This window comes from Papio anubis, chromosome 2 (genome assembly GCF_008728515.1).
Source record: "Papio anubis isolate 15944 chromosome 2, Panubis1.0, whole genome shotgun sequence".
Classification (NCBI taxonomy): Eukaryota; Metazoa; Chordata; class Mammalia; order Primates; family Cercopithecidae; genus Papio; species Papio anubis.
The window spans coordinates 101,905,490-101,931,977 of NC_044977.1; the positions used below are offsets into that span (position 1 = coordinate 101,905,490).

Consider the following 26,488-nt stretch of genomic DNA (forward strand, 5'->3'; position numbering starts at 1 on the left):
TAAGGAGGAAGTTGTCAAAACAGCCAATAGGTCCATCAAGATAAGAACTGATATGGGCCTGGACAATATAGTGGTACATTGTCTCTACAAAAATTTTTTTCAAAACCAGTCGAGTGTGGTGACATGTGTCTGTAGCCCAGCTAGTAGGGAGGCTGAAGTGGGAGAATTGCTTGAGCCCAGGAGACAGAGGTTGCAGTGAGCAGAGATTACACCATTGCACTCTAGTCTGGGTGACAGTGATACCCTCTCTCATAAAAGAAAAAGAAAAAAGAGATAAGAGCTGAGAAGGGCCCCCTGACTTTAGCCACAAGGTGATTTCTTGTATCCCTGCAAGGAAGCATTTTGGTGAGATAGGAGGGCAAAATCCAAGCTTCAAAGACTGAAGAGTGACTAGAAACAGTGAGCAGAAGTAAGTCCTTTTTTAAAAGCCAGCAGAGAACAGAAGGAGAGAGGAGGGAAGACCTGGATGGGCCCTGCATCAAGGGAGAGTTTTTAAAGTTGAAGGAAAGTTAAGCATCTTTAAATGCTGATAGGAAAGAGCTGGCAGACAAGGAGAGAGAGAAAAATGAGGTAGCTATGAGATAAGACCTTAAGCAGAGGGAAAGGAGTGGTCCTTAGAATGTGGGATGATACCTCTCATGTTGTAACAGAAGGGACAGAGGAAAAAAGGCTGCAGACGCAGGTGAGTTGGAGGTTTGATGGCATGAAGCTGACAGAGTTCTGTTTTTCTCCATGAACTAGGAAATGTGGTCATTGGCTCACTGCAAAAGAAGACAGGGAATAGTGAGAAAAAGAGTGTATTTGAAACCTCAGACTAGAAGAAACTGCTGACTAGGGATACCATATGATTCCCAGGCAATACTGAGTTTCCCCATCACCCCTCAGCAGTTCAGGGGAACGGTTCTAGGTTGACTTAGGCTTGGGATTTAGGATAAGGGTGAGGAGTGGCTAAAATTGTGGACCACAGGTCTGATATGGACAGAAGTGTTCAGCCATAGACTGAACCTGGAGGTCCCAAAGAAATTGGAGGTTCCCGTGAAATTCTCCAATTATCTGGAGCTCTCCAGTAACTTGGAGGTCCAAATGGAATTCAAACAGGGGGAGAAATGTTGACAATGTCGATAAATAAAAGGTTGTGATAAGAAAGTAGCATGAGACTTAAGATAAAATAGATTATGAACCAAAGTCTTTGATGAATATGGGAGAGTGCCTGGAGCTCAGTGGTCCTGGAAATGAGGAGAGAAGGCAGCATGGCTAAATCTGGTGGTAGGGGTAGGATGGTACAAAGTGGTGAAGAAGCAATGACATAGAAGCACATGGGGGGCAAAGACATAGCCACCTGGAGGAGGGTGGAATAAACAGCCTCCCCTGAGAGCATTGCAGGGGAATGGGTTCTTGGGAGGAGCCAAGTGTGAGTTCAGGGAAAAGCCAGATATGAGGGTGGGAGGGGGGCTGTTCTGACAATCAAAATGGGACAGATGAGAGGGACAGGACCAGTGGGCAAGCTGTCACCTCTCTGTGGTTATGTCCACTCTTATAAGAGTATAAATACTTCCTGAAGAAGAATGAGAAGATGGAATTCCCCATTGGATCCCTCGAAACTAACAACTTTCGTCGCTTTACTCCGGAGTCACTGGTGGAGATAGAGAAGCAAATTGCTGCCAAGCAGGCAGCAAAGAAAGCCAGAGAGAAGCACAGGGAGCAGAAGGACCAAGAAGAGAAGACTCGGCCACAGCTAAACTTGAAAGCCTGCAACCAGCTGCCCAAGTTCTATGGTGAGCTCCCAGCAGAACTGATCGGGGAGCCCCTGGAGGATCTAGACACCTTCTACAGCACACACCGGGTAAGAGCTACCAGTAGGAATGTCTGGTCTCAGCTCTTGGAGAGGAAGTCGTGGTCCCACCCAGTCCAGGAAGTCCTCCTGAACCCTGGGTGATGTAGTCTACTAAAGACTCCATTAACAACAAAAAAACCATATCTAACTTCTTTGATGATCTCTTTGAATTTTTATGACATTTATGATAGAAACTAACTAAACCTAGATCTTCAAAAGCAGATAACTGCTGCAGAGCTTTCAGGGAAAGTTAGCTGTTCCCTTGGATGAGCTCTGGCCTGGGGCCTCCAGATGAGTTGGCTCTCTTTGCAGGTGGAGAGCACACATCTTGAGGTTGGGGGAGGAGTATGGGGATGAGGACAGAAAGCAGGATGATTTAAGCCAGTGGTCCTCAACTATGATCTTGGAACCCCTGGTGTACCCAAAACTCTTTTAGTGGGTTTATAAAATCAAAACTATTTTATAACAATACTTGGATGTAATTTGTCTTTTTCACACACATTCTCTTATCATCATACATTGGTGAATATAGAGGCTATTGATGGGGGATGATGTCATCACTCTAACAGCTACTGGAATGTGTGCTTGTATATTCCCGTGTTTTAAAATTTCCTGAGTTTTAAATTTCTAATATGAGGTATATATACACACATATGATATGTATGTATGTGTGTATAAGCATATATACATATATATTAATTTCTAATATGATATACCTATATATGGCATAAACAAAAAGGTATTAACATAAACAAAATTATTTGGGGTCCTCAATAAGGTTTGAGAGTAATAATCCCTGAAATCAAAAAGTTTGAGAATCACTAAACAAGAGCTTCTTCATGACGATGATCTCACCTATGTTGTATTTGAGATGTTCTATAGAACCAAAAAATGGTGAATGCATGTTTGGGATTTAGGAGAACAGGAACCAGCCATCTCAAATATGGCTAGCAGAGTAAATAAAAAGGCACTGAATATCTTTCTTCCTCCTCTCCCATGCCAAGAGTTCATATACTCCTAAATGCTCAGAGGGAGAAGACAGGAGAGGGTTTAAGAGGCAAAGACATAGGAGGTGGAGACAGAAGAAACATTACAAAACAAGGATGGTTCTCTAGTCAGAAGAGAAATTAAATGCAACCAGAACTTCACCATCTTGCTGCCAGAATCCTCCCCTGGGCATAATACATCTTACCAGCCTGAGGATCGGCTGTCTGTCCATGAAGCACCCTCAGTGGGCTCATCTTGGTGCACTCTCAGTCCCAGAGACCAGGATCTTGCTGAGAGGGTGAGGATATGGCTTTTAGTCCTTGATCCTCTCTACCTCTCCGTACCTCCATTTGGCTGTCATTGACCTGTGGTTCCGAGAGCCCTTCTTGCTCATGAGCCTGAGATAATGCCACTCATGTTTAAAAATATGGTTGTATAAGGAATCTTGTTTCTCATTGGAGGTCCACTTTCTGTTTTGTTTTGTTTTAGACATTTATGGTGCTGAACAAAGGGAGGACCATTTCCCGGTTTAGTGCCACTCGGGCCCTGTGGCTATTCAGTCCTTTCAACCTGATCAGAAGAACGGCCATCAAAGTGTCTGTCCACTCATATCCTTTGCACAATTGCCTCTTCCACGTGTTAGAATCAGACTTTGCCCACCGTGTCTAGTACCTTCTTTAGAGGTTAACAACAGAGCCCTTATCCAATTGAATCCCAAAAGGACAATGAGGTTATTAGATTGAAAAAATGGCCTGTGCCTTTAATATGTCCCACACCCCAAAGCAGTCCCAAGACACAGAGGAAGTGTTCATGCAACACACAGGTGGTTTGGATCCACCTCAGACTAATCTAGACACACCTGTGGATGCACAATTTGAAAAAAGCCCTCTTTATGAGGGGAGGTTTGCTGATGTCCCCAGACACATTCTCACCACGGTATGTGGTCCATTCTCCCCACAACACAACAGGCAGTAAGAGGGCCCAAACCTTCTTTGGGCAGATGAGATAGGCGTGGGTTGTTACTCTGTGCCATAACCATGGCAAAAGAGCAGCACCTCCTAGAGGGCAAGGAAAGCAGACCATGATGGGAAGAGCACACACAGTCTCAATGAGACTTCATTGATCATGGGGCACTGTTAACATCACAAGTTACTCAAAAACTCCTAGCAGATTTAAAATGTCAATAATGCGCGCTTCATGCCGTACAAGACTGTAATGATTAGAGACACATTGGTCAAATGTCTACTATACGAATTGTTTTAGGTAGTGTCAGAAGCTGCCTTCAGGGGATTTTGCAAGGCAAGCCAAACTAGTAGAGAAAAGAAACTTTGGTTTGTTTTCCTAAGATCTTCCTGGGTAGTCCTAATGGAAAGATCCTAATGACCTAAGATCCTTGATCATTGGAAGGACTGGAAGTTCCTTATGACAAATTTAGCCCTGGCTTGCAGGAGATTGATGTGCAAGAATACACCTGCCTCAGTTGCCTGACAAATGGTAACCAGCCTTTTCTTAGAAGGCATCAGTAAAAAAGAGCTCTACCCTGCTCCCTACTCTGAGGCAGATTGTTGGATTTCTGGACAGTTCTCATTGAGCTAGTAACCTTGGCACAGTCATCTAGCTGCACACTCAACATGAAGCTGCACGGTTGATGAAGTTGCATTACGTTTTCTCTTTTTACATTTTTGTCTTTATGGCTAGCCAGCAAGAATTACGTTTTCTGAGCTGAATCTTGAATTTTCAGATTCTACAGAAGGATATTTAATGACAATAGCAGTCTCCCACTTGCTAAATACTTCCTAAGTGTCAACACCATCATCAGTTCAAAGTAGAGATTACCATCCCCATTCTACAGATAATGAAACTGACACACAGAGGCATTAAGTAAATTATCCAAGACTATGTACCTAGTTAAGAAGTCCAGCCTGCATCCTGCATAGAGCAGTATCTGCAGTGAGGAAGTAGGCAGTTAATGGAAAGTAATCAGGATAATTATTCTCTCAATGTGTCATCTCTGCTTGGGTAGTTATTGCTTTTTCAAAATATATACAATTACATGGAAATTACAAATAAAGAGAAATCACAAACGTACAAACTCCTCTATATGGATTCTGGTTGAATTACATCTGGATAAGTAAAAAACAGCTAATTAGAAATAAAATCCCCTTAAAAGAACCAAGTGACCAGTGAATATTCTCTTCATCTTGAGATTTGATGAGTAAAATAATTGCTTGGTAGAGTCACAGCTGAACAGAAAAGCTGTTGAGGGGGTCTCTTCCTCACAAAAGTCTGCATTTAAATCTCATAAATTTGGTAACTCCAGCCCCAAAAGATACTAGAATTCTCAGGGCCCTATTATTAATATTTCACCAAAAATATAATTCTAATCACATTTGCTATGAATGTTTTCATAATTAATATTATACATAAGATATATTACTTTTAAAGGTTTGTAGAATTGGAGACATGATTTTAGTTTAATCCTTGGATTAACATTTCCCCCCTGTGAGCATACTTCCTAATTTAATTGTAAGTCAGCAGGAAAATGTGGTTTAATTAACAGAATTTTTCTTTTCAAAATAGATGTGTTCCTAAGTAACTAAAACCGGACACATCAAGGCATTTACAGAAAATGAAAATACATTTAAATACTTGCGCTCAAATTGAAAAATGAGTGTTGTACTCTCTCTGTAGGTCAAGCTTATCTTCAAGCTTTGTTTTTCCTTAGGAAGTACTGTTAGGAGCCCAGCTATTCCTAAGAAAAATGTCCAAGTGGGAACAATTTACCTTTAAATTCTCACCACCAACATTTCTTCCCTTCTATTTACCCCATTTACCCACCTTCCTTTCAATGTCTCCCTCCCTTTCTGGTGATCCCTTTGCCCATAGTCAGCTGTCAATATTTTCTACTCTGGCTATTCAGAGTTCTCCACTCCAGCCTAATTCTACTTGGGGTTTTCTTCCAGAGCCAGTATTTCACTTCCCTGTGCCTGCCTCCACCGTTCCTATCCGGAAGACCATTTCCTTGGTGGAACTGATCTCAACTAGGTTATGCAAACAATCTGATGAAACTAATTCCCATGAAAGTTTGTACCTCTTCACTTATCTCCAAGTTTCTAACTTCTCTTTGTCTTTTAGAATAAAAAAGACATTTGCCAGATGAAATTTCAGAACATTTTGTGTAGTGAAATGAAGACTTCGGGGCAGAAGGACATTTTGAAAAAGGGAGTCTGTTTCCTTCTATCTTGCTCAGAGTTTATCAGACAGATAGAGTTCACATCTCTGCAGCATGGTTGACTAGCTGCATGACCTGAGAAAAGTTATTTAACTTTTATTTTCTGTCAGCCTGCTTCTCAGCTTCAAAATGTAGATAATAATACCCACCTGTGGATTAGCTGTATTAGAAGTAACATGGGCAAAGTACTCAGCCTAGCTTAGGCACACTCAGTAAATGTTAGTGGTCATTATGTGACAAGATCATAAAGCTAATACTAGCTAAGATTTATAAATGTAATTATTCAGCATCAAGGTGATCCTAGATGACATCACAGAGACTTGGTGATCTCAGATTTTCCTTAACACAGGCTTTTCAGGTGGTTCAGTTTATTTATTACGGTCACTATTTTGGTTAATTGTGTGTGCATGACCCGAACTGACCTTCCAGAGAAAATTGAGTGAGTAGATTTGCTATCATTATTGTACCTTCTCTTTTTGCTTTCTTTTCTTCCTTCACTTGGCAGTCTTTGTCTTTTATTTATCTTGCCATGACTCATGTGGGTAGTGCTGAATCTTATTGTCTATTTGTCTTTGTAATAACTAGGTCTCTCCTTCTATGAGCTTTGTTTCATAAACATACACGATTTTCAGTTTCAAGGAGAAACAGATTAGTGGTTCTCAACTTTGGCTGCATATTGCAATTTTTGGGGAGATTTTTTAAATGCCTGAGTCCCAGCCCCAGAAAGTCTAATTTCTAATTTCATTAGTCTAAGGTGGCCTGGTAAGATGAGTCCCCTCGCCCCCGACACACACACACACACACACACACACACACACACACTCACTTGTTAGATGCACACATAAATTTATGCCTTAGAGAAGGTATGCTTTTGAGAAGGCCTACTGTGAAAGAGAGACAGGAGCAAAGCTGAGACAGAACTAAGAACAAATGGCTCTGGAGTATATTTAGAAAATAATTCATAAATGAAGCTGTTTAAGTTATCAAGCTTCATATGCCTCAAAGGAATCTTAGTATTCCTGAGGTTATTCTATTTCCCTAGGTTAGTGGATGAAACCTCTGTAGTTTCTGAATGTGGAAACTTTCCAAAACCACTCCATATCCACACATCTGGGAGGGATACTCTCACTCCAGCTTGAACCTAACATACCTTTGGGTATAATAACAGGTGCTTTGCAGAGCTTTCTTTTCTTTCTTTTTTTTTTTTTGCTAACCATAACAGTAATGCATACCACAACAGAAAATATGTTATATTTTTATTAATAGATTAAAGGAAAAGAATCACATAGTCTTCTTAATTGATGCTAAAAGTCATTTGATAAAATTTAATTTCCATTTATAATTTTAAATTCTTAGAAAAGTTGGAATAGAAAGGAATAAATGTGGCACATATACGACATGGAATACTATGCAGCCATAAAAAAGGATGAGTTCATGTCCTTTGCAGGGACATGGATGAAGCTGGAAACCATCATTCTCAGCAAACTAACACCAGAACAGAAAACCAAACACTGCATTTTCTCACTCGTAAGTGGGAGTTGAACAATGAGAACACATGAACACAGGGAGGAGAACATCACACACCGGGCCTATTGAGGGGTAGGGGGGCTAGGGGAGGGATAGCATTAGGAGAAATACCTAGTGTAGATGATGGGTTAATGGGTGCAGCAAACCACCATGGCACGTGTATACCTATGTAACAAACCTACACATTCTGCACATGTACCCCAGAACTTAAAGTATAATAATTTTTAAAAAGGGAATTGCATCACCCTGAGAAAGGATATTCATTGTTTTAAAGTATCAAGCATCATACTTAATTGTGAACATGGAACGCTTTCCCTTTGAGATCAAAAGAAAAAAAAAACAAAGATGTCTGTTCTTCTCATTTCCACTTTGTAACAGAAGTCTTAGCCAGCATAGTAAAGAAAAGGAAAAAAAGTGCAAGAAGAAGAAAAGTACCAAAGATGTAATTTACAGATAATAAGATTGTATACATAAAATATCCAACATAACATACAAGAATTAATAAAAGAGTATAGTAAGGTAGCTGGGTACAAATTAACATACATAAATCAATTGTATATATACACTAGCAACAAATAGAAAATAGTACCATTTCATTTACACTGGCATTTTAAAATGTCAAGTATCTAGGAATAAGATTATCAAAGTATGAGTAAGATGTCTATAAGGAAAATTATAATAAGTGTTGTGCAAAATTTTTAAAGAAAACCAAATCAGTGGGGAGACATGTTCTCAGATTCAAAGTCTCAATATTGTAGACTCCCCAAAATGACTAATAAATTTAATATGATCCTCAAATCAATATTTCAACAGGCTTCTTTTGGTATTACTTGACAAACTTTAAACTTTAAATTTTCTTCCTCAAAAGTTTACATGAAATTTTAAAGAGCAAATTATAGCCAAGAAACTTTTGAGGAAGAAATACAAAGTGGGAGAACTCATTCTACTGGATGTCAAGATTTACTGTAAAGCTCTAATTGAAACAGTGTGCCATTGGTGTAAGATTGGTCAGAACAATGTAACAGAATAGACAGTCCATAAACAGACCAACACATATATAAACATCTAATGTGTGAAAAGGTGGCACCCCAGAACAGTAGGGAAAAGGTGGTCTTCAAAAAGTGATGCTGAAGAATTAGGAATCCCACTGGAAAAACTACATTAAACATGCAACTTTGCGCCACACACAATAATCAATTCTAGGTAGATCAACATCTCACTTTCTTTGTGAAATATAAATACATAAAGCTCTTTTTTTTTAATTATACTTGAAGTTCTGGAGTACATGTGCAGAAAGTGCAGGTTTGTTACATAGATATACACATGCCATGGTGGTTTGCTGCACCCATCAACCCATCATCTGCATTAGGTATTTCTCCTAATGCTCTCTCTCCCCTAGCCCCCCATCCCTCAACAGGCCCTGGTGTGTGATGCTCCCCTCCCTGTGTCCATGTGTTCTCATTGTTCAACTCCCACTTACGAGTGAGAAAATGCAGTGTTTGGTTTTCTGTTCTCGTGTTAGTTTGCTGAGAATGATGGTTTCCAGCTTCATCCATGTCCCTGCAAAGGACATGAATTCATCCTTTTTTATATGGCTGCATAGTATTCTGTGGTGTATATGTGCCACATTTTTATTATTATTATTATTATTATTATTATTATACTTTAAGTTCTAGGGATGTGCCACATTTTCTTTATCCAGTCTATCACTGATGGACATTTGGTTGGTTCCAAGTCTTTGCTATTGTGAACAGTGCCCCAATAAACATATGTGTGCATGTGTCTTTATAGTAGAATAATTTGTAATCCTTTGGGTATATACCCAGTAATGGGATTGCTGGGTCAAATGGTATTTGTGGTTCTAGATCCTTGAGGAATCACCATACTGTCTTCCACAATGGTTGAACTAATTTCACTCCCACCAACAGCGTAAAAGCATTCCTATTCCTCCACATCCTCTCCAGCATCTGACTTTTTAATGATTGCCATTCTAACTGGTATGAGATGCCATCTCATTGTGGTTTTGATTTGCATTTCTCTAATGACCAGTGATGATGAGCTTTTTATCATATGCTTGTTGTCTGCATAAAAGTCTTCTTTTGAGAAGTGTCTGTTCATATCCTTTGCCCACTTTTTGGTGGGGTTGTTTGCTTTTTTCCTTGAAAATTTGTTTAAGTTCTTTGTAGATTCTGGATATTAGCCCTTTGTCAGATGAGTAGATTGCAAAAATTGTCTTCCATTCTGTAGGTTGCCTGTTCACTTTGATGATAGCTTCTTTTGCTGTGCAGAAGCACTTTAGTTTAATTCGATTCTATTTGTCCATTTTGGCTTTTGTTGCCATTGCTTTTGATGTATTAGTCATGAAGCCTTTGCCCATGCCTATGTCCTGAATGGTATTGCCTAGGTTTTCTTCTAGGGTTTTTATGGTTTTAGGTCTTATGTTTAAGTATTTAATCTACCTTGAGTTAACTTTTATACAAGGTGTAAGGAAGGGGTCCAGTTTTCTGCATAAGGCTAGCCATTTTTCCCCACACCATTTATTAAATAGCGAATCCTTTCCCCATTGCTTGTTTTTGTCAGGTTTGTCAAAGATCAGATGGTTGTAGATGGGTGGTGTTACTTCTGAGGCCTATGTTCTGTTCCATTGGTCTATATATCTGTTTTGGTACCAGTACCATGCTATTTTGGTTACTGTAGCTTTGTAGTACAATTTGAAGTCAGGCAGCATGATGCCTCCAACTTTGTTCTTTTTGCTTAGGATTTTCTTGGCTATGTGGGCTCTTTTTTGGTTCCATATGAAATTTAAAGTAGATTTTTCTAATCCTATGAAGAAAATCAGTGGCAGCTTGATGGGGATAGCATTGAATCTATAAATTTGGGCAGTATGACCATTTTCATGATATTGATTCTTCCTATCCATGAGCATGGAATATTTTTCCATTTATTTGTGTCCTCTCTTATTTCCTTGAGCAGTTGTTTTTAGTTCTCCTTGAAGAAGTCCTTCACATTCCTTGTAAGTTGTATTCCTAGGTATTTTATTCTCTTTGTAGCAACTGTGAATGGGAGTTCACTCATGATTTGGCTGTTTGTCTGTTACTGTTATATAGGAATGCTTGTGATTTTTGCACACTGATTTTGTATCCTGAGACTTTGCTGAAGTTGCTTATCAGCTTAAGGAGATTTTGGGCTGAGATGATGGGGTTTTCTAAATATACAATAATGTCATCTGCAAACAGAGACAATTTGACTTCCTCTTTTCCTATTTGAATATTCCTTTTTTCTTTCTCTTGCCTGATTGCCCTGGCCAGAACTTCCAATACTATGTTGAATAGGAGTGGTGAGACAGGGCGTCCTTGTCTTGTGCTGGTTTTCAAAGGAAATGCTTCCAGTTTTTGTCCATTCAGTATGATATTGGCTAGGTGTTTGTCATAAATAGCTCTTATTATTTTGAGATATATTCCATCATACCCAGTTTATTGAGAGTTTTTAGTATGAAGGGGTGTTGAATTTTGTCGAAGGCCTTTTCTGCATCTATTGAGATAATCATGTGGGTTTTGTTTTTGTGATGGATTACACTTATTGACTTGCATATGTTGAACCAGCTTTGATCCCAGGTATGAAGCCAACTTGATCATGGTGGATAAGCTTTTTGAAAGGAAAAAACAAAGAGGAATATCTTTATGACCTCAGATTAAGGAAAACTTTATTACATATGACACAAGAAGCACTAACTATAGAGGGAAAAACTGATACATTTTAGTATACTACAATTAAGAGTGTTCATCAGAAGACAACTTTAAGAGCATGAAAAAGCAAGTGCTTATATTCAGAGTAATGAACCCTACAAATCAATTAGAAAAATGTCAGAACAACCACTTGTAAAATAGCACAAAATTTGAATAGGCACTTTACAAAAGTGGAAATCCAAATGGCCATAAACATATGAAAGTATTCTTAACCTTTTTTTAAATCAAAGAGATGCAAATTGAAATCATACTGAAATATTATTACATGTTCATCATAGAAGGGAAATTTTTTAAAGTGTCACAATACCAAGTATTGGGAATGACATGGAGCAACAGAAACTCACACACTGCTAGTGGGAGTGTAAATTTGGACAACCTCTTTGGAAAGCATTGGGCATTATCTGGTAAAGGTGAAAGCACACATATACCGTATTCCTCTATTACACTCTTACCATACCTGTGTTTAACAGAAATATGTAATTGTGGCCACCAGAATACAGTTACAAGAAAGTTTATGAACATTTGCCCATAAAATCTCCAAACCAGAAACCACTCAAATGTCCATAAACTTTGAGTATGTTAACTATTTCTGTTACATTCTAAAATAAGAAAATGTACAGCAATAAAAATGAATGAACTTTAGTCCTGCACAACAATAAGGATGAGTCTTAAGAATGTAATATTGAACAAAAAAGGCCAAATGCAAAGGATTATATAAACATGATTCATTTATATGATTCATTTATATAAAATTTGAAATCAGGCAAAACTAAACTATTTTGTTAGGAATGCATACTTATGAAGTAAAAAACATCAATAAAGTAAGGCAAGAAAAAGTACCAAAAATTAGGAGAATAGTAGCCTCCAGGGCAGAAGAAGGAGGATGTAATTGGAAAGGGGCTGGTAAAGTGTTGGTCATATTCCATTTTATGGCATGGGTAGTTGTCACACAAGCTACTGTGGAGTGAATTGTGTCCCCTCAAAATTCAAATGTTGAAACTATGTTGCTATGTTGGAGATTGGGCCTTTAAGGAGGTGACTGAGGTTAAATGAAGTCACAAGAGTAGAGCCCTTAAGTGGTAGAACTGGTGTCCTTATAAGAGAAAGAGACAGTCTTCTCCCCTTCGTGTGAGAACATAAGGACAAAGCAGTCATCTATAAGCTAGAAAGAGAGTCTTTCCCAGACCCGACTATGCTGACATCCCAATCTCAGGCTTTAACCTCCAGATTTTTGAGAAAATAAATTTCTGTTGCATAAGCCACCCATCTATGATAGTTTGTTACGGCATCAAGGGCTGATTAATACATAAGCATTTGTTTTAAAATAATTAATTCATGTTTTATGTACATTTTTATTATACATGTTACATATCATAATAAAAACTTAATAATTTTTAAAATAAATGACCATTGCATTAATGCTGAACACTGAAAATATAAATCAGAAGATGGTAACTAGGTAGAGAAATCACAAAATCATAAAATTATATTTAATATAGTTGAGATTATATAGCATGTAAAATGTCTATGCTTCTTCCGAACTTTTAATGCAAAACACTTTTTTCAAAATGAGTTATTTGGGAGTTATCCGGAGATTCTGGTTAAATATGGAAGATAGAATGCATATGTTTTACCCCACCCTCTCAAAATGCCAATAGAATGACAGCATGGGGAAAAGAACAGTATAAATATACAAGAACAAAGAGAAAGAGAATGGAAAACACAGAGAACAGAGAACAAATGATGTCAAAACAATTGGAAGACCAGAAATGGGCAGAGAAGTGCTAAATCACTTAACAGATCAGGGCTAGTTAAACCACGGTGCCTCCAGAGGGGGATAAAAATGAGAATAAAGGCATTTTACCCCCTACAAGCCCCAGAGGCCCTGCAAGTGTTGACATGATACAAATAGCAAGAAATGGAAGCAGAAAGAGGAAAGAACCTGGGAGCAGAGTATGTTCACTTATTGCTGTTTCTATAATAACAAGAAGTTAAAGAGTATTATTTAAAGTTGACAGATCGAGAAATGGACAAAATGATTATATTTGACAGTACAAAGGTAAGCATAAAAAAAAGATATTATTAAATACAGTCAGATGATGGATAAAACAGAGAGGAAAGGAAAGAAAATCACCAAACTGAAATAAGAGATTTTGTTTCAAGAACTAGCACACTAAGGACAATGTATTACATGGTTTTAATTATAATTAAAAATTTATAATAAGTTTTTACTTATAAAGATAACCACTAGGATAAAGATACAAACTCTTTAGTAATCTATATATTTGTAACAAATAATATGACAAACTCTAAATACTGGAAGAATTGTACATCAAAAAATAAAAAGCAAACAAGATACGCCAAATAATGAAAAGGTGCAAAAGTGATTGGGGTTTCAGACCGTGAATATTAAATCATTATAACTAGGCTCAGACACATATTTATTAATCAAAGTAGGAACCATTACAATCAACACATTTTTGCCAATAAGAAATGAGTTTGTTTATTCCTGTAGCATAAAAGTCCATGCTTCGGGATTCAACAAACTCTTGGAAAGCATTTTCTGCATCCCGCTGGTTGTGGAAGTGTTTCACCTGCAAAAAGCTGTCGAGATGCTTGAACAAGTGGTAGCTGGTTGGTGAGAGGTCAGGTGAATATGGCAGATGAGGCAAAACTTCATAGCCCAATTTGCTCAACTTTTGAAGTAAGTGTTGATTGTGTGACATGCAGTCGGTTGTTGTGGAGAAGAATTGGGCCCTTTCTTTTTTTTTTTTATACTTTAAGTTCTAGGGTACATGTGCATAACATGCAGGTTTGTTACATATGTATACTTGTGCCATGTTGCTGTGCTGCACCCATCAACTCGTCAGCACCCATCAACTCGTCCTTTACATCCGGTATAACTCCCAATGCCATCCCTCCCCACTCCCCCCTCCCCATAATAGGCCCCGGTGTGTGATGTTCCCCTTCCCGAGTCCAAGTGATCTCATGGTTCAGTTCCCACCTATGAGTGAGAACATGCGGTGTTTGGTTTTCTGTTCTTGCGATAGTTTGCTGAGAATGATGGTTTCCAGCTGCATCCATGTCCCTACAAAGGACACAAACTCATCCTTTTTTATGGCTGCATAGTATTCCATGGTGTATATGTGCCACATTTTCTTAATCCAGTCTGTCACTGATGGACATTTGGGTTGATTCCAAGTCTTTGCTATTGTGAATAGTGCCGCAATGAACATACGTGTGCATGTGTCTTTTTTTTTTTTTTTTTTTTTTTTTTTGAGATGGAGTCTTGCTCTGTTGCCCAGGCTGGAGTGCAGTGGCGCAATCTCGGCTCACTGCAAGCTCCGCCTCCCAGGTTCACGCCATTCTCCTGCCTCAGCCTCCCGAGTAGCTGGGACTACAGGCGCCCGCCACTGCGCCCGGCTAATTTTTTCTATTTTTGGTAGAGACGGGGTTTCACCATGGTCTCGATCTCCTGACCTTGTGATCCACCCGCCTCGGCCTCCCAAAGTGCTGGGATTACAGGCGTGAGCCACCGCGCCCGGCCGCATGTGTCTTTATAGCAGCATGATTTATAATCCTTTGGGTATATACCCAGTAATGGGATGGCTGGGTCATATGGTACTTCTAGTTCTAGAGATCCTTGAGGAATCGCCATACTGTTTTCCATAATGGTTGAACTAGTTTACAATCCCACCAACAGTGTAAAAGTGTTCCTATTTCTCCACATCCTCTCCAGCACCTGTTGTTTCCTGACTTTTTAATGATTGCCATTCTAACTGGTGTGAGATGGTATCTCTTGTGGTTTTGATTTGCATTTCTCTGATGGCCAGTGATGACGAGCATTTTTTCATGTGTCTGTTGGCTGTATGCATGTCTTCTTTTGAGAAATGTCTGTTCATATCCCTTGCCCACTTTTTGATGGGGTTGTTTGTTTTTTTCTTGTAAATTTGTTTGAGTTCTTTGTAGGTTCTGGATATTAGCCCTTTGTCAGATGACTAGATTGCAAAAATTTTCTCCCATTCTGTAGGGAATGGGGAAAGGATTCCCTATTTAATAAATGGTGCTGGGAAAATTGGCCAGCCATAAGGAGAAAGCTGAAACTGGATCCTTTCCTTACTCCTTATACGAAAATTAATTCAAGATGGATTAGAGACTTAAATGTTAGACCTAATACCATAAAAACCCTAGAAGAAAACCTAGGTAATACCATTCAGGACATAGGCATGGGCAAGGACTTCATGTCTAAAACACCAAAAGCAATGGCAACAAAAGCCAAAATTGACAAATGGGATCTAATTAAACTAAACAGCTTCTGCACAGCAAAAGAAACTACCATCAGAGTGAACAGGCCCTTTCTATTGACCAATGCTGGCTTCGGGCCTTGCAGTTTTCTGTGCATCTCATCAATTTGCTGAGCATACTTCTCAGATGTAATGGCTTTGCTGGGATTCAGAAAGCTGTAGTGGATCAGACCGGCAGCAGACCACCAAGCAGTGACTATGACTTTTTTTGGTGCAAGTTGGGTTTTGGGAAGTGCTTTGGAGCTTCTTCTCAATCCAACCAGCAAGCTGGTCATTGCCGGTTGTCATGTAAAATTCACTTTTCATCGCACATCACAATCTGATTAAGAAATAGTTCATTTTTGTTGCATAGAATAAGAGAAGACAAAACTTCAAAATGACGATTTTTTAAACATTTTTCCTTAGCTTATGAGGCACCCACTTATGGAGCTTTTTCACCTTTCCAATTTGCTTCAAATGACGAATGACCGTAGAACGGTCACGTTGCGTTCTTCGGCAACTTCTTGTGTAGTTGTAAGAGGATCAGCTCGGATGATTGCTCTCAACTGGTCATTGTCAGCTTCCAATGGCCAGCCACTACTCTCCTCATCTTCCAGGCTCTCTCCTTTGCAAAACTTCTTGAACCACCACTGCACTGTACCTTTGTTAGCAGTTCCTGGGCCAAATGCATTGCTGATGTTGAGTTGTCCCTGCTGCTTTACAACCCATTTTGAACTCAAATAAGAAAATTGCTAGAATTTGCTTTTTCTGTAACATAATTTCCATAGTCTAAAATAAATATAAAATAAACAGCAAGTAGTCATTAGCAAAAAAAGTAAAGTGAGAAATGAACATTAAAATGATGTATAACATAGCCACATTTATTTAAGAATGTATTCCAATATCAAACGGCAAATTTCAACAATGCAAAAACCACAATTACTTTTGTACCAACCTAATATTTTAAAAACTAAATACATCATATAAAATAATATAAACAAGCCAAGACTAAGCAAATCTGTCATGTCAATAAATATAAATGGATTTGACTCACCTATTTTTAAAAATGCCTATTACATTACAAAGCAATACCCAACTCTATGTTGAATAAGAAAGATACTCCTCATGGTGACACAGAAAGGCTAAAATTATAGAATTCGAAAGACATAAGCAAAGGCAAACAAAGAAAGCAGTATCCATGATCTTAATATTATAGAAAGTGGAATTTAGGTCAAAAAGCATGAAATAGGACAAAAATTACACAGACATATTAATATTAAAGACATAACAGTAATCTATATCTTTGCAACAAATAAGATGGCAACAATATTTATAAATTAGAAATTATTAGAGTAGGAAGATAAATAAAAACATTGTAGGAATAGAAATTTTCAATTAATTTTAGCCAATAACAGATCAAATGTATTCAAAAGTATGTAAAGTTATAGATGACCTAGTAATATAATTAATATAATGTATCTGATTAATATATAGCAAACTACCTTCCCTACCAATAGAAAATGCACATCCTTTTCAAAAACACAAACAAATCAAACCAAATATTAAGCCATGACAAAAACCTCAATAAGCTCCAGAAAGTGGAAATAATATAGAAAACATTCTCTGACCACTTTGCAATAAAGTTAAAAAATAATAACCAAACTTAATAAAATGAGAGGACTTTCCACTTGATAATTTTTTAAAAATCTCTCTTAAAGAACTCTTGGACAAAAGACAAACTACAAACTAAAATTATATAATTTCTAGGGAAGAAAAGATAAAAAACAGTTTAATAAAAACCTAGAGAGTGCAGTTAAAGACATACATATTCAGAGAATAATTCACAGCACTAAAGCATAGAATATTTATATCAGTAAAAGCTGAAAAGAAATTATTTAAAGACCTAACATAAAACTAGAAAAAGGATAACAAATGAAAGAAAGAAGTTAATAATTATAAAAAGCAATAAATTAGAAAATAGAAAAACAGTAGATCTAATAAATCCAAATGCTGTTTTAAAAATATGCACAAGACCTTTATACTAAAAAAAAAAAAAAAGTATTATTGAGAGAAATTTTAAAGTACCCAAATGAATTAAAGGATGTCTCATGTGACTGGATTAGAAGATTCACAATTGTTAAAGTGTGAGTGCTGCCCAAATTAGTCTATAAATTCAATGACATCCCCAAAAAAATCCCAGCAGCAGCTGTTTTGTAGAAATTAACTGAACAGATTTCATTTGCATGGATGAAGCAAAGTTTATTTAACTATTTTACTATTGATAGACATTCATGTTTATCATAATTAACATAATCCTCATATTTTGCCACCACATATTAATTTTTTGGTGAATATTCTTACACATGTGTCTTCATACACATAATAGGAGCAAAATTAAGGGATGAATTTCTAGAAGTAGAATTGCCAGGTCAAAAGGGTGTACATTTTAATTTTTGAGATGTTGCCAAATTGTCTTCCAAAGTTGGATCCTTTCCATTCCCACTAATTATCAAATCCATTCTTTAAGAGATTTTGTATTAACTGAATTATTGACATAATTCCCTTTATATGCACACTATGAAAAATATAACATATACAAATCTACCTATATGGTCTCCAGCCTGGCGATTTGTGTGACAGGTATTGGATGATGTTCAGCATCCTTGGCCTTGTGGAAATAATCAGACTAGATTTTCTTTTTGAAATGCAAATTGATAATAGCCATTAGTTGTTTCCTATGTTGCTGAGAGCCCAGAGGAAGAGAATAAATGTCCTTGGGATAGACTGGGGCTCTGAAGATCATGCTGGATATTTGTGAAAAAGCATTAAATTGTAGCCAGTAAGGAATCAGAAACCAATCTTATTGCCATGTTCTTAACACAATCTTTTTCCTTGTCTTCCCTCCCTTCTATTATTCCTTGCTGAAACATTAGCTTTGCATAATTACCTGCTGATAATGGTAGGTCTATGCCTTTCTGTATGCCTGCCTATCTGTCTGCTTGTGGAAAGATAAAGATATATGTTCCATTTTCTAATCCCCTTTTTTGCCTAGGAGGAAACTAAAGGTTCTTCCTCAGATTGGGCACCAGAAGGTGAAGAGAGCAGAGGGTCAAAAATTGTTAAGAAGGGCAAGACCAGAACTTTCCTACTCTCCCCATGCCCTGGTTTAAGAGAGTCATTGAAGGGGCTCTTTGATGACCCTAGGACACTCATCACTAACCATATCAAAATTCTGGAAAACTTTGACAAATTATAGCAATTTGGTTGTAGGGAAGATAAATGTTTTCTCACCTGGAAAAGAACATGTGAAATGAAGCTGCATCTACTGCAGACGGGGAAGTGGGTGTTTAGCACTGCATGCATAAAGTATTGATTTGTATCTTTTGAAATTTATGGAACTGTTATCATATTGTATGTGTGCTTTATCTGATGTTTTAAAATTATGTTTTTGAGATTTGCCCAAGTGGATACATGAAGACCTAATTCATTCATTTTTTATTGCCATATAGTATTCCATAAAGGTATTACTCTGTGTTTTCTCCTCAAAGTCAGTTTTCCTTTCTACATTTAGGTATTTCGATCTCCTAGAATTTATTTTTGTAGGTGTGTGGTATGAGATAGGCTTCCAGTACTTTTCCATATGGATTATTCCAACATTATTTTCAATACATCATTTCCCAAGTGGTTTCTACCACTGCTTCTGCCATGCACCAGATTCCCATGTCGACGGAATCTGTTTCTCCCAGTAATCTCATTGTCACATCCTGAGTCAACACCACATGGATTAAAATGCTCTATAGTAAGACTTAACCTGGTTGATTCACATGCCCTTCCTTATTTGTCTTCTTGAAAATTATTTTGGTTCTTCTTGTTTCTTTACTTTTCCATATCAGTTTAAGGGTTATATTTTCCAGCTCTTTTCTTACAAGTCTGTGGAAACTTTGTTTGGTAATGCGCTGAATTTATTTATCACCACAGGAAGAGTCACCACATTTACAATACGAAGCCTTCCCACACATCAGTATGGCAGATCTCTTAATTTATACAGGTCTTCTTTAATATTTTTCTACAACATTTTATAATGTCTTTTTCCTAGGTACATTGCAATTTTGGTTGCCCTGTTGAATGTTTATTATTGCTAAACTATCTTAATATTATTAATTTATATATTTTGATTTTGCATCCAGCAACCCTGCTGAGCTCCTTAAAGTTAAATTTTTCTCTAGATTCCCTTGGACTTTCTATTTAGACAGTTATATTATCTGCAAATAATGACAAACTTGTTTCTTCCTTTATGATTCTTATACCATTTGTTTATTTTTCCTGTCTTACTGAATTGGCCAGGACCTTCAACATGATTCTGATTCAAAGCTATGACAGTGAGCATATTTATTTTGCTCCAGATTTTAAAGTGTGTGCTTCTAATGTTTCACTATTATGGTGTTTCTGAGAGTCTTATAATTACTCTTTATATCAAATTTTTTCCATTTCTTGTTTGTTGAGATTTTCATCATTAATGGGTGTTGGCTTCTATCAGTATTTTTATGTTTATTGAGGTTATCATATAGTCTTTCATCTGTTAATATAGTAAATCTGTAAACTAACAGATTTGCTAGTCTATTTTTAATGGTTCCAGCTGATCACTTCACTGGATTCAATTTGCCGTATTTCATTTTATCTATTTTGCTAAATGAGGCTGGCCTGTAATCTTCTTTCATAAACTGTCCCTTTGGGATGTTCCAGCTCCCTCCTGAATTGTCCCTGGGAACTCCAACTTATTCTTACTTTGTTTAGCAGAGCAATTCATCTCTCTCCATCTCCTACAATGTTTCTCAACAAGTGATCTAAGGATCTCTATGCACATATAATTTTAAAATCTAACATGTAAGATTAATTATGATATTCACAGAATTTCTAACTTTTTGTGTTTTCAAAAACAGTGCATGTGCTTCAAAAACTGATTTCGTTCATAATGGTTAACATGGAGTTAATTATAGGCAGTTTATCTTGACTAATGTATTTTATTGTCACCTGACGGTTGTTTACACTAGTCAGACTTGCATTTGCCATTGTTACTGTCGCATTGCATAACATCACAATTCAAAAAAAAAGGAGTCATCACTTCAAAAGTGGTTTTCTGAAGCCTAACAATAATGATAAAAATAGAAATACAAATCCTACAATGTGAAATAAGGTCACAATATAAGTAATGAATGGCCTCCATTGTAAAAATATAAAGCATGAATATGTTTGTCATGAGACAACTGGACAATGGATGTGGATAATCTCCCCAAAACAGACAAAAATATATAAGAAAATGGGAGTCATGACAATGAATAATGATAATTGAATTTTATTGGACCAATGATCCTTTTGTCCTAGCACCCAGTTTATTATCTGCTAACATTTTTGTCAAGTAATGATATAAAGCTATCAAAACTTCCATATTATTTTCCAATAAAGCTTATCAACCCCACTTTTAAACCAATTGACTGTCTCTACTACAAGTACAAAATAAGGCTTTCCAGTATAAAACTGTGAAAATTTTATGTTAAAGGTTGAGAAGACAACAAAACTATAGAGTCATCATTCATCCTCATATCAAAAACAAGCACAATTGCACTCTTGCTGGTAAGATACGAAACCAGTTTCCAAATCAATTACAAATATTGCAGTTGGAAAAGAAACAAGAAAAACAATTGGTATAATTCCTTAATCAGAAGTATTGCATTCGTTATAATGTGACTGGCATTTAAAGGCAACGACTGTTATGTATAAGAGCAGACATTTTGTTTTATAGTTGAACAAAACTATGAATAAATAAGTTGTCCGCATATGTTCACTATATATATGGGAAAGACTCCGTGACTTTTTGTTCTATTTATCATGAAGCTAATTTTAAAAGGAGAGCTTTCTGGTATAATTAAAAATTAGTTTGAACCTATGAAACAGACTTTAAAAGGTATGTTGGCTTATGCACCAATGTTTGTAGCAGCATTATTCACAATAGCCAAATATGTCCATCAACAGATGAATGGATAAAAAATGTAGTATATATGTAAACCATGGAATATCATTCAGTTTTAAAAATGAATGAGATTCTGATACATGCCACAACATTGACGAAGCATTGTGCTAAGTAAAATAACTCAAACGCAAAAGAACAAATGTTGCATGATTCCACCTTTAGTAGGTACCTAGAACAGGCAAATTCATGGAGACAGAGAGTAGAGTGAAAGTTGCCAGAGAGGAGGAATGGGGAGTTATCGTTTAATGGGTACATTTCTGTTTGGGATTATAAAAAAGTTTGGAAACAGATAGCGGTGACGGTTCCACAACACTGAATGTACTCAGTGCCACTAAATTGTGTACTTTAAAATGGTGAAAGTGGTAAATGTTATGTTATGTATATTATACATAGTTTACCAAAACTTTTTTTTTAAAGAGGAAAGGTATTAAATTGCCATTGAAGAAATCCAGCCGCAAAATCAGCAAGGAAAGGTATCACTATCTAGATAGAAGATGCTGCTTCCAAATCCCAATGCTAGCTCATACCTTATTCACAGAACGCAGCTGGGGGTCTGTAATATGCCTCCAGATTCTGATTTGCTGTTGAGGTACACAGTGGAAATTGTGAATACAAACTGATTGTGGTCACTTAGTGTACATCTCTTTGACCTACTGGGCTGAAATGAAAAGTGAGTAAGAGAGGCTGCTCTCCCACATTGAATTGCTTTGGCTGGCAAATAGGAAAGGCTTACACAGAGTTTTAAAAATAAGGAATGAAATTTTTTAATTACGATTTTTATGAATACAAGTTAGGTATCTCAGTGATCCATTCAGAATTTGAATATTATGAATCTTTGCTTTCAGAGCCTGAATATCGGGATTCGTAACAATCAGACATCAGTGGTGCAAGTGCCTCAATGGCTGAAAGCTTGACTTTTTCCCAATACCCAATGATTTTCTTCATTCACCAGAAAAAGCACTTAGGAAATAACACACTGGGCTTATTAAAAATTACATCCGAATGCTGTAACCGAACATCAAGAAATACCTTGCAGAGCCAAATACCACCAAAGAGAGGATGCAACTCCATTAGCTGCTGTTGAGCTGGGGCACTTGCCTTCTGGTGAAACACTGAAAATAGTCTTTAGAGAGCACTCTCTCCATAATTTCTGGGTCTGTGTTTGATTTGACAAACCAGAAATATCCGTCAAAGCTTCGCAACAACCTATAATTCTGAGTTAAGATTTTCTAATTTAGAAAACATAAAGAGTGTGTGGGGGAAATCAACAAGATATGGAAGCTGACAGCTCAAGCAGCTATGCAGCCAGATATAGATTTCTTCATGATTTCAAACGTGATTTCTCCTCTCACAGATGTGAAAAAAATTATTCACTTTTTAATTTGACTTTTACTTTTATTTAAGACATATATGTTCATGATTTAAAAGGTCACAGAGTTTTATAAAGATTCTGACCAAAAAAAGCAGCAATTTCATTTTTCTCATCTCTTCTTTCCAGAGGCCATCATTTTTAGCTTTTTTTACCTGTGTCTTCTGATACCTCCCTATCTCCAATAAGATACTCATACTACTAATTTTTAATTTTTCAATTTCTGATGTTATTTATTGGCTTCCTATTATGAGAACAAACTTAAGGCCACATACACAACTCATTTCCTCTCACCCTCGTCTTTCTGTTACAGTCATATTATAATCTTCACTTAGATCATCAGATAATATATCCATTGTCTGACTACATATATAATTACATTACATTGCTAAGTAAACACTGTTTACAGCTGTGTCAGGCAGTGTACTTTGACTATATTTCCTTTTTGCACAATGTTTTTACTTTCCCTGAAGTTAATAAGGATTTGTTTCTTTGTTTGCTCAGTTTTCTATTTATCCCTAATTTGTTCCCAAACTCTTCTCCAGATGTTTAATTGTTGCTTCAATTTATTTGCACACATTAGGTGCATGTGTATCATTTTTTTCCTATGGAAATCACTGCTGGAGTACTTCATCTTCTGCCTCATTCTGACCTAGATGTTTTCTAGGCCTGATGCACAGCTGTTTTCTAGATATTTTTTCTTCTTCATCCTTTTTTTGGATTCCTTTTGCCTCTTCCCTGGATCGCATATATGCTTCTTGTTTGGATGGAGAATATCCTCTAGTAACTTTTTTTTAAGACAAAGTCTCTCTATGTTGCCCAGGCTGTTGACCTCAAACTCCTGAGTTCAAGTGATCCTCCTGCCTCAACCTCCCAAGTATTTAGGACTACAGGTACACAGCACTATGCCCAGCTTCTAGTAACTTTATTATAAGGGTAACTAAGAAGTAAATTTCCCAAGAATTCATATATTCTACCTTCTTTGACAGTTTGGCTAGGGAAAGACTTCTGTATTAGAAGTTATTTTCCTCTTAATTTTGAAGGCCTTGCTCATTGTCTTCTAATTTCTTTCTAGCCCTCCTATTAGTCAAACAATACACCTCCTAGTCTGATTCTCTAATTTTCAAACTTTTTATCGTTCTTATCCATTTTTGCTTTTTTGTTCCACTTTCTCTGAGATTTCCAAAACTTTATTTACAAGTCCTCCTATTCCATTTTTTCTTTGAAGGTACTTTTTACGGCCTTCTGTTTTTGTTCTATATGTGGAACCTCTTCTTACCTCTTAACTCTCTAAAAATATAAGTACCTTTGTTTGTTTGTTTGTTTGTTTGGAGACGGAGTCTTGCTCTGTCGTCCAGGCTGGAGCTCAGTGGTGCGACATCTCTGCTCACTGCAAGCTCTGCCTCCCGGGTTCGCGCCATTCTCCCGCCTCAGCCTCCCGAGTAACTGGGACTACAGGGGCCCGCCACTCTGCCTGGCTAATTTTTTGTATTTTTAGTAGAGATGGGGTTTCACCGTGTTAGCCAGGATGGTCTCGATCTCCTGACCTTGTGATCCGCCAGCCTAGGCCTCCCAAAGTGCTGGGATTACAGGTGTGAGCCACTGTGCCTGGCCAATACAGTTCTATTTCTCTAACTTTTCTTCTGCCCTCTGTATTTTTTCTTTTCTTTCTTTCTTCTTTTTGTTTTGTTTTGTTTTTTCAGTTGTTTGGTTGCTTTGGTTTCTGGTGTTAGAAGCATCCTTCAAATTCCTGTTGCTCCCTGGCTGGCTGCTCATGTTAAAAGTGTAGCATTTTCATGGGCTCTAAACCTGACTATCTTCTGGAAACTTAATGAGGGACAGAAGTGAATAGGGAGGGGAGTTGTTTGCCTTTCAGTATGTAAACTTTTCTTTATGTGCATTTTTCAGTATGCAACTCTTTCCCTTTTCTTCAACTCTTAAGAAAATGAGCATCTAATCTGTTGCTGGAGCAGAAGCAGTTTCTCACTGAATGGATGGTATAAAGCAGCATCTAGAAAACCCAACTGGTTCTTGTAAAAACTTTCAAACAGTTCTTTCAGCCCTACTTATCACCCTCCCCTAAACCTTGCTTTCAGAGATACTTAGCATCTCTACATTCCAAGCAGTTCTGGGGCTCTGCGGTACAGCTTGGCTTGCTTCTAGGTATTCCCTGCTTCAGCCAGTTTTCAGCTTTCTTAGGTCTGCTCTGTCAGTTACCTCTCATCAGTCTGCCCTCCAGTCTCTAAAAACTGGGAGTTTTTAGATGAGCCTCCAGCTTCCTGCAGGGTAGGGAGGCCCTGGCAGACATAGAACAGGAGTATCCTTGCTCTTCACCCACTACTGCCCTCTGCCTAACCCCGGAACAGCAGAAGCTGCTGGCTGTCCCAGCCACACACATCCCTCCCCACTCCATCTATTTGTGTGGCCCTTCTTTTTTCCTCAGTCTGTGTCTTGTTTCCTTGCCTTACCTTCTTCCCCCTCATCACCTTGGTGATATTCTTTGCATGTTTTTTCTTGGAGCAATCACAGAAGCTCATCCCTCCCTCCTGGAAGGAGAAGGAACCCCCTGAGTACTCTCCATGGCACAGTTGATGCTCCTTTTCTACCCTCCTTCCCAGGTATGTCTTCACCGTCATTTACACCTTTGAAGCCTTGATAAAGATACTGGCAAGAGGATTTTGTCTAAATGAGTTCACGTACCTGAGAGATCCTTGGAACTGGCTGGATTTTAGCGTCATTACCCTGGCGTGAGTAATTCTCTATGCAGATCTGCATGTGTGAGAGAAGAGGGAACAAAATGGTGAGTAGGAGACAGGGCTAACATGCAGGTCCCACTTGGACAGTGTGTGGATACTTACCCATGAACGTTTGCTCTAAGAACCACTGCAGGAATATACCAGGAGAACTGAAAGAATTCACAGATCCTTTTAAATAAGTGGCACACTGCTGCAAATTCTGCAAGACAGGTGAAAAACTGTGAGCTCCCAAAATGTGAGGGGGGGAAACCTGCCTCCAAACACACATCCCGACTGGGGAATCTGAAAATCCAGATGACAGGAGAAGAATTTACCCTTATCTGGAACATAAATAAATTTAGGGAGCCCACAAAATATAAAAGTAGAAGCAGCAGAGGGAAGTGCCTTGTAGGCACTCCCAGTCTCCAGCTTGAGACCAGGGAATCCATCCCTGACTATATCTCACAGGGGCCCTTGGGGAAGGCAGCCAGTGGAATCAGGGAAGGGGTCACAGGATGAAAGAAACTTCAACTAAAATTAGCAATAATTTCAACTGGTTACAAATTTTCTTGAGCAGAATCCAGGGGGCAAATGGGAACTGCAAGCAGACAGGGAGGGATGAGGTACAAAAGTCATGCTTTCTTTCTCAGTGGGGAAGCTCACAGCCTGGGGCAAGGTCTGAGTGGGGCGCTGCAGGAGCAAGACCAGCCTCACCAACTACATGACAGCTAGGCGAGGCCTCTCACT

General features: G+C 37.8%; 1 protein-coding gene across 1 annotated transcript in view; it reads left to right on the forward strand.

Annotated features, from left to right (window-relative positions):
- The first annotated feature begins 243 nt into the window (after positions 1-243).
- SCN10A (sodium voltage-gated channel alpha subunit 10) overlaps positions 244-26,488 on the forward strand; it is a 102,659-nt gene continuing 76,414 nt past the window's right edge. The window contains exons 1-4 of the mRNA XM_009201166.3: positions 244-1,843; positions 3,311-3,438; positions 6,412-6,492; positions 25,625-25,753. Of these exons, the coding sequence (XP_009199430.2) occupies positions 1,574-1,843; positions 3,311-3,438; positions 6,412-6,492; positions 25,625-25,753 (608 nt within the window). The 5' untranslated portion in view covers positions 244-1,573. The remainder of the gene's footprint in view (positions 1,844-3,310; positions 3,439-6,411; positions 6,493-25,624; positions 25,754-26,488) is intronic.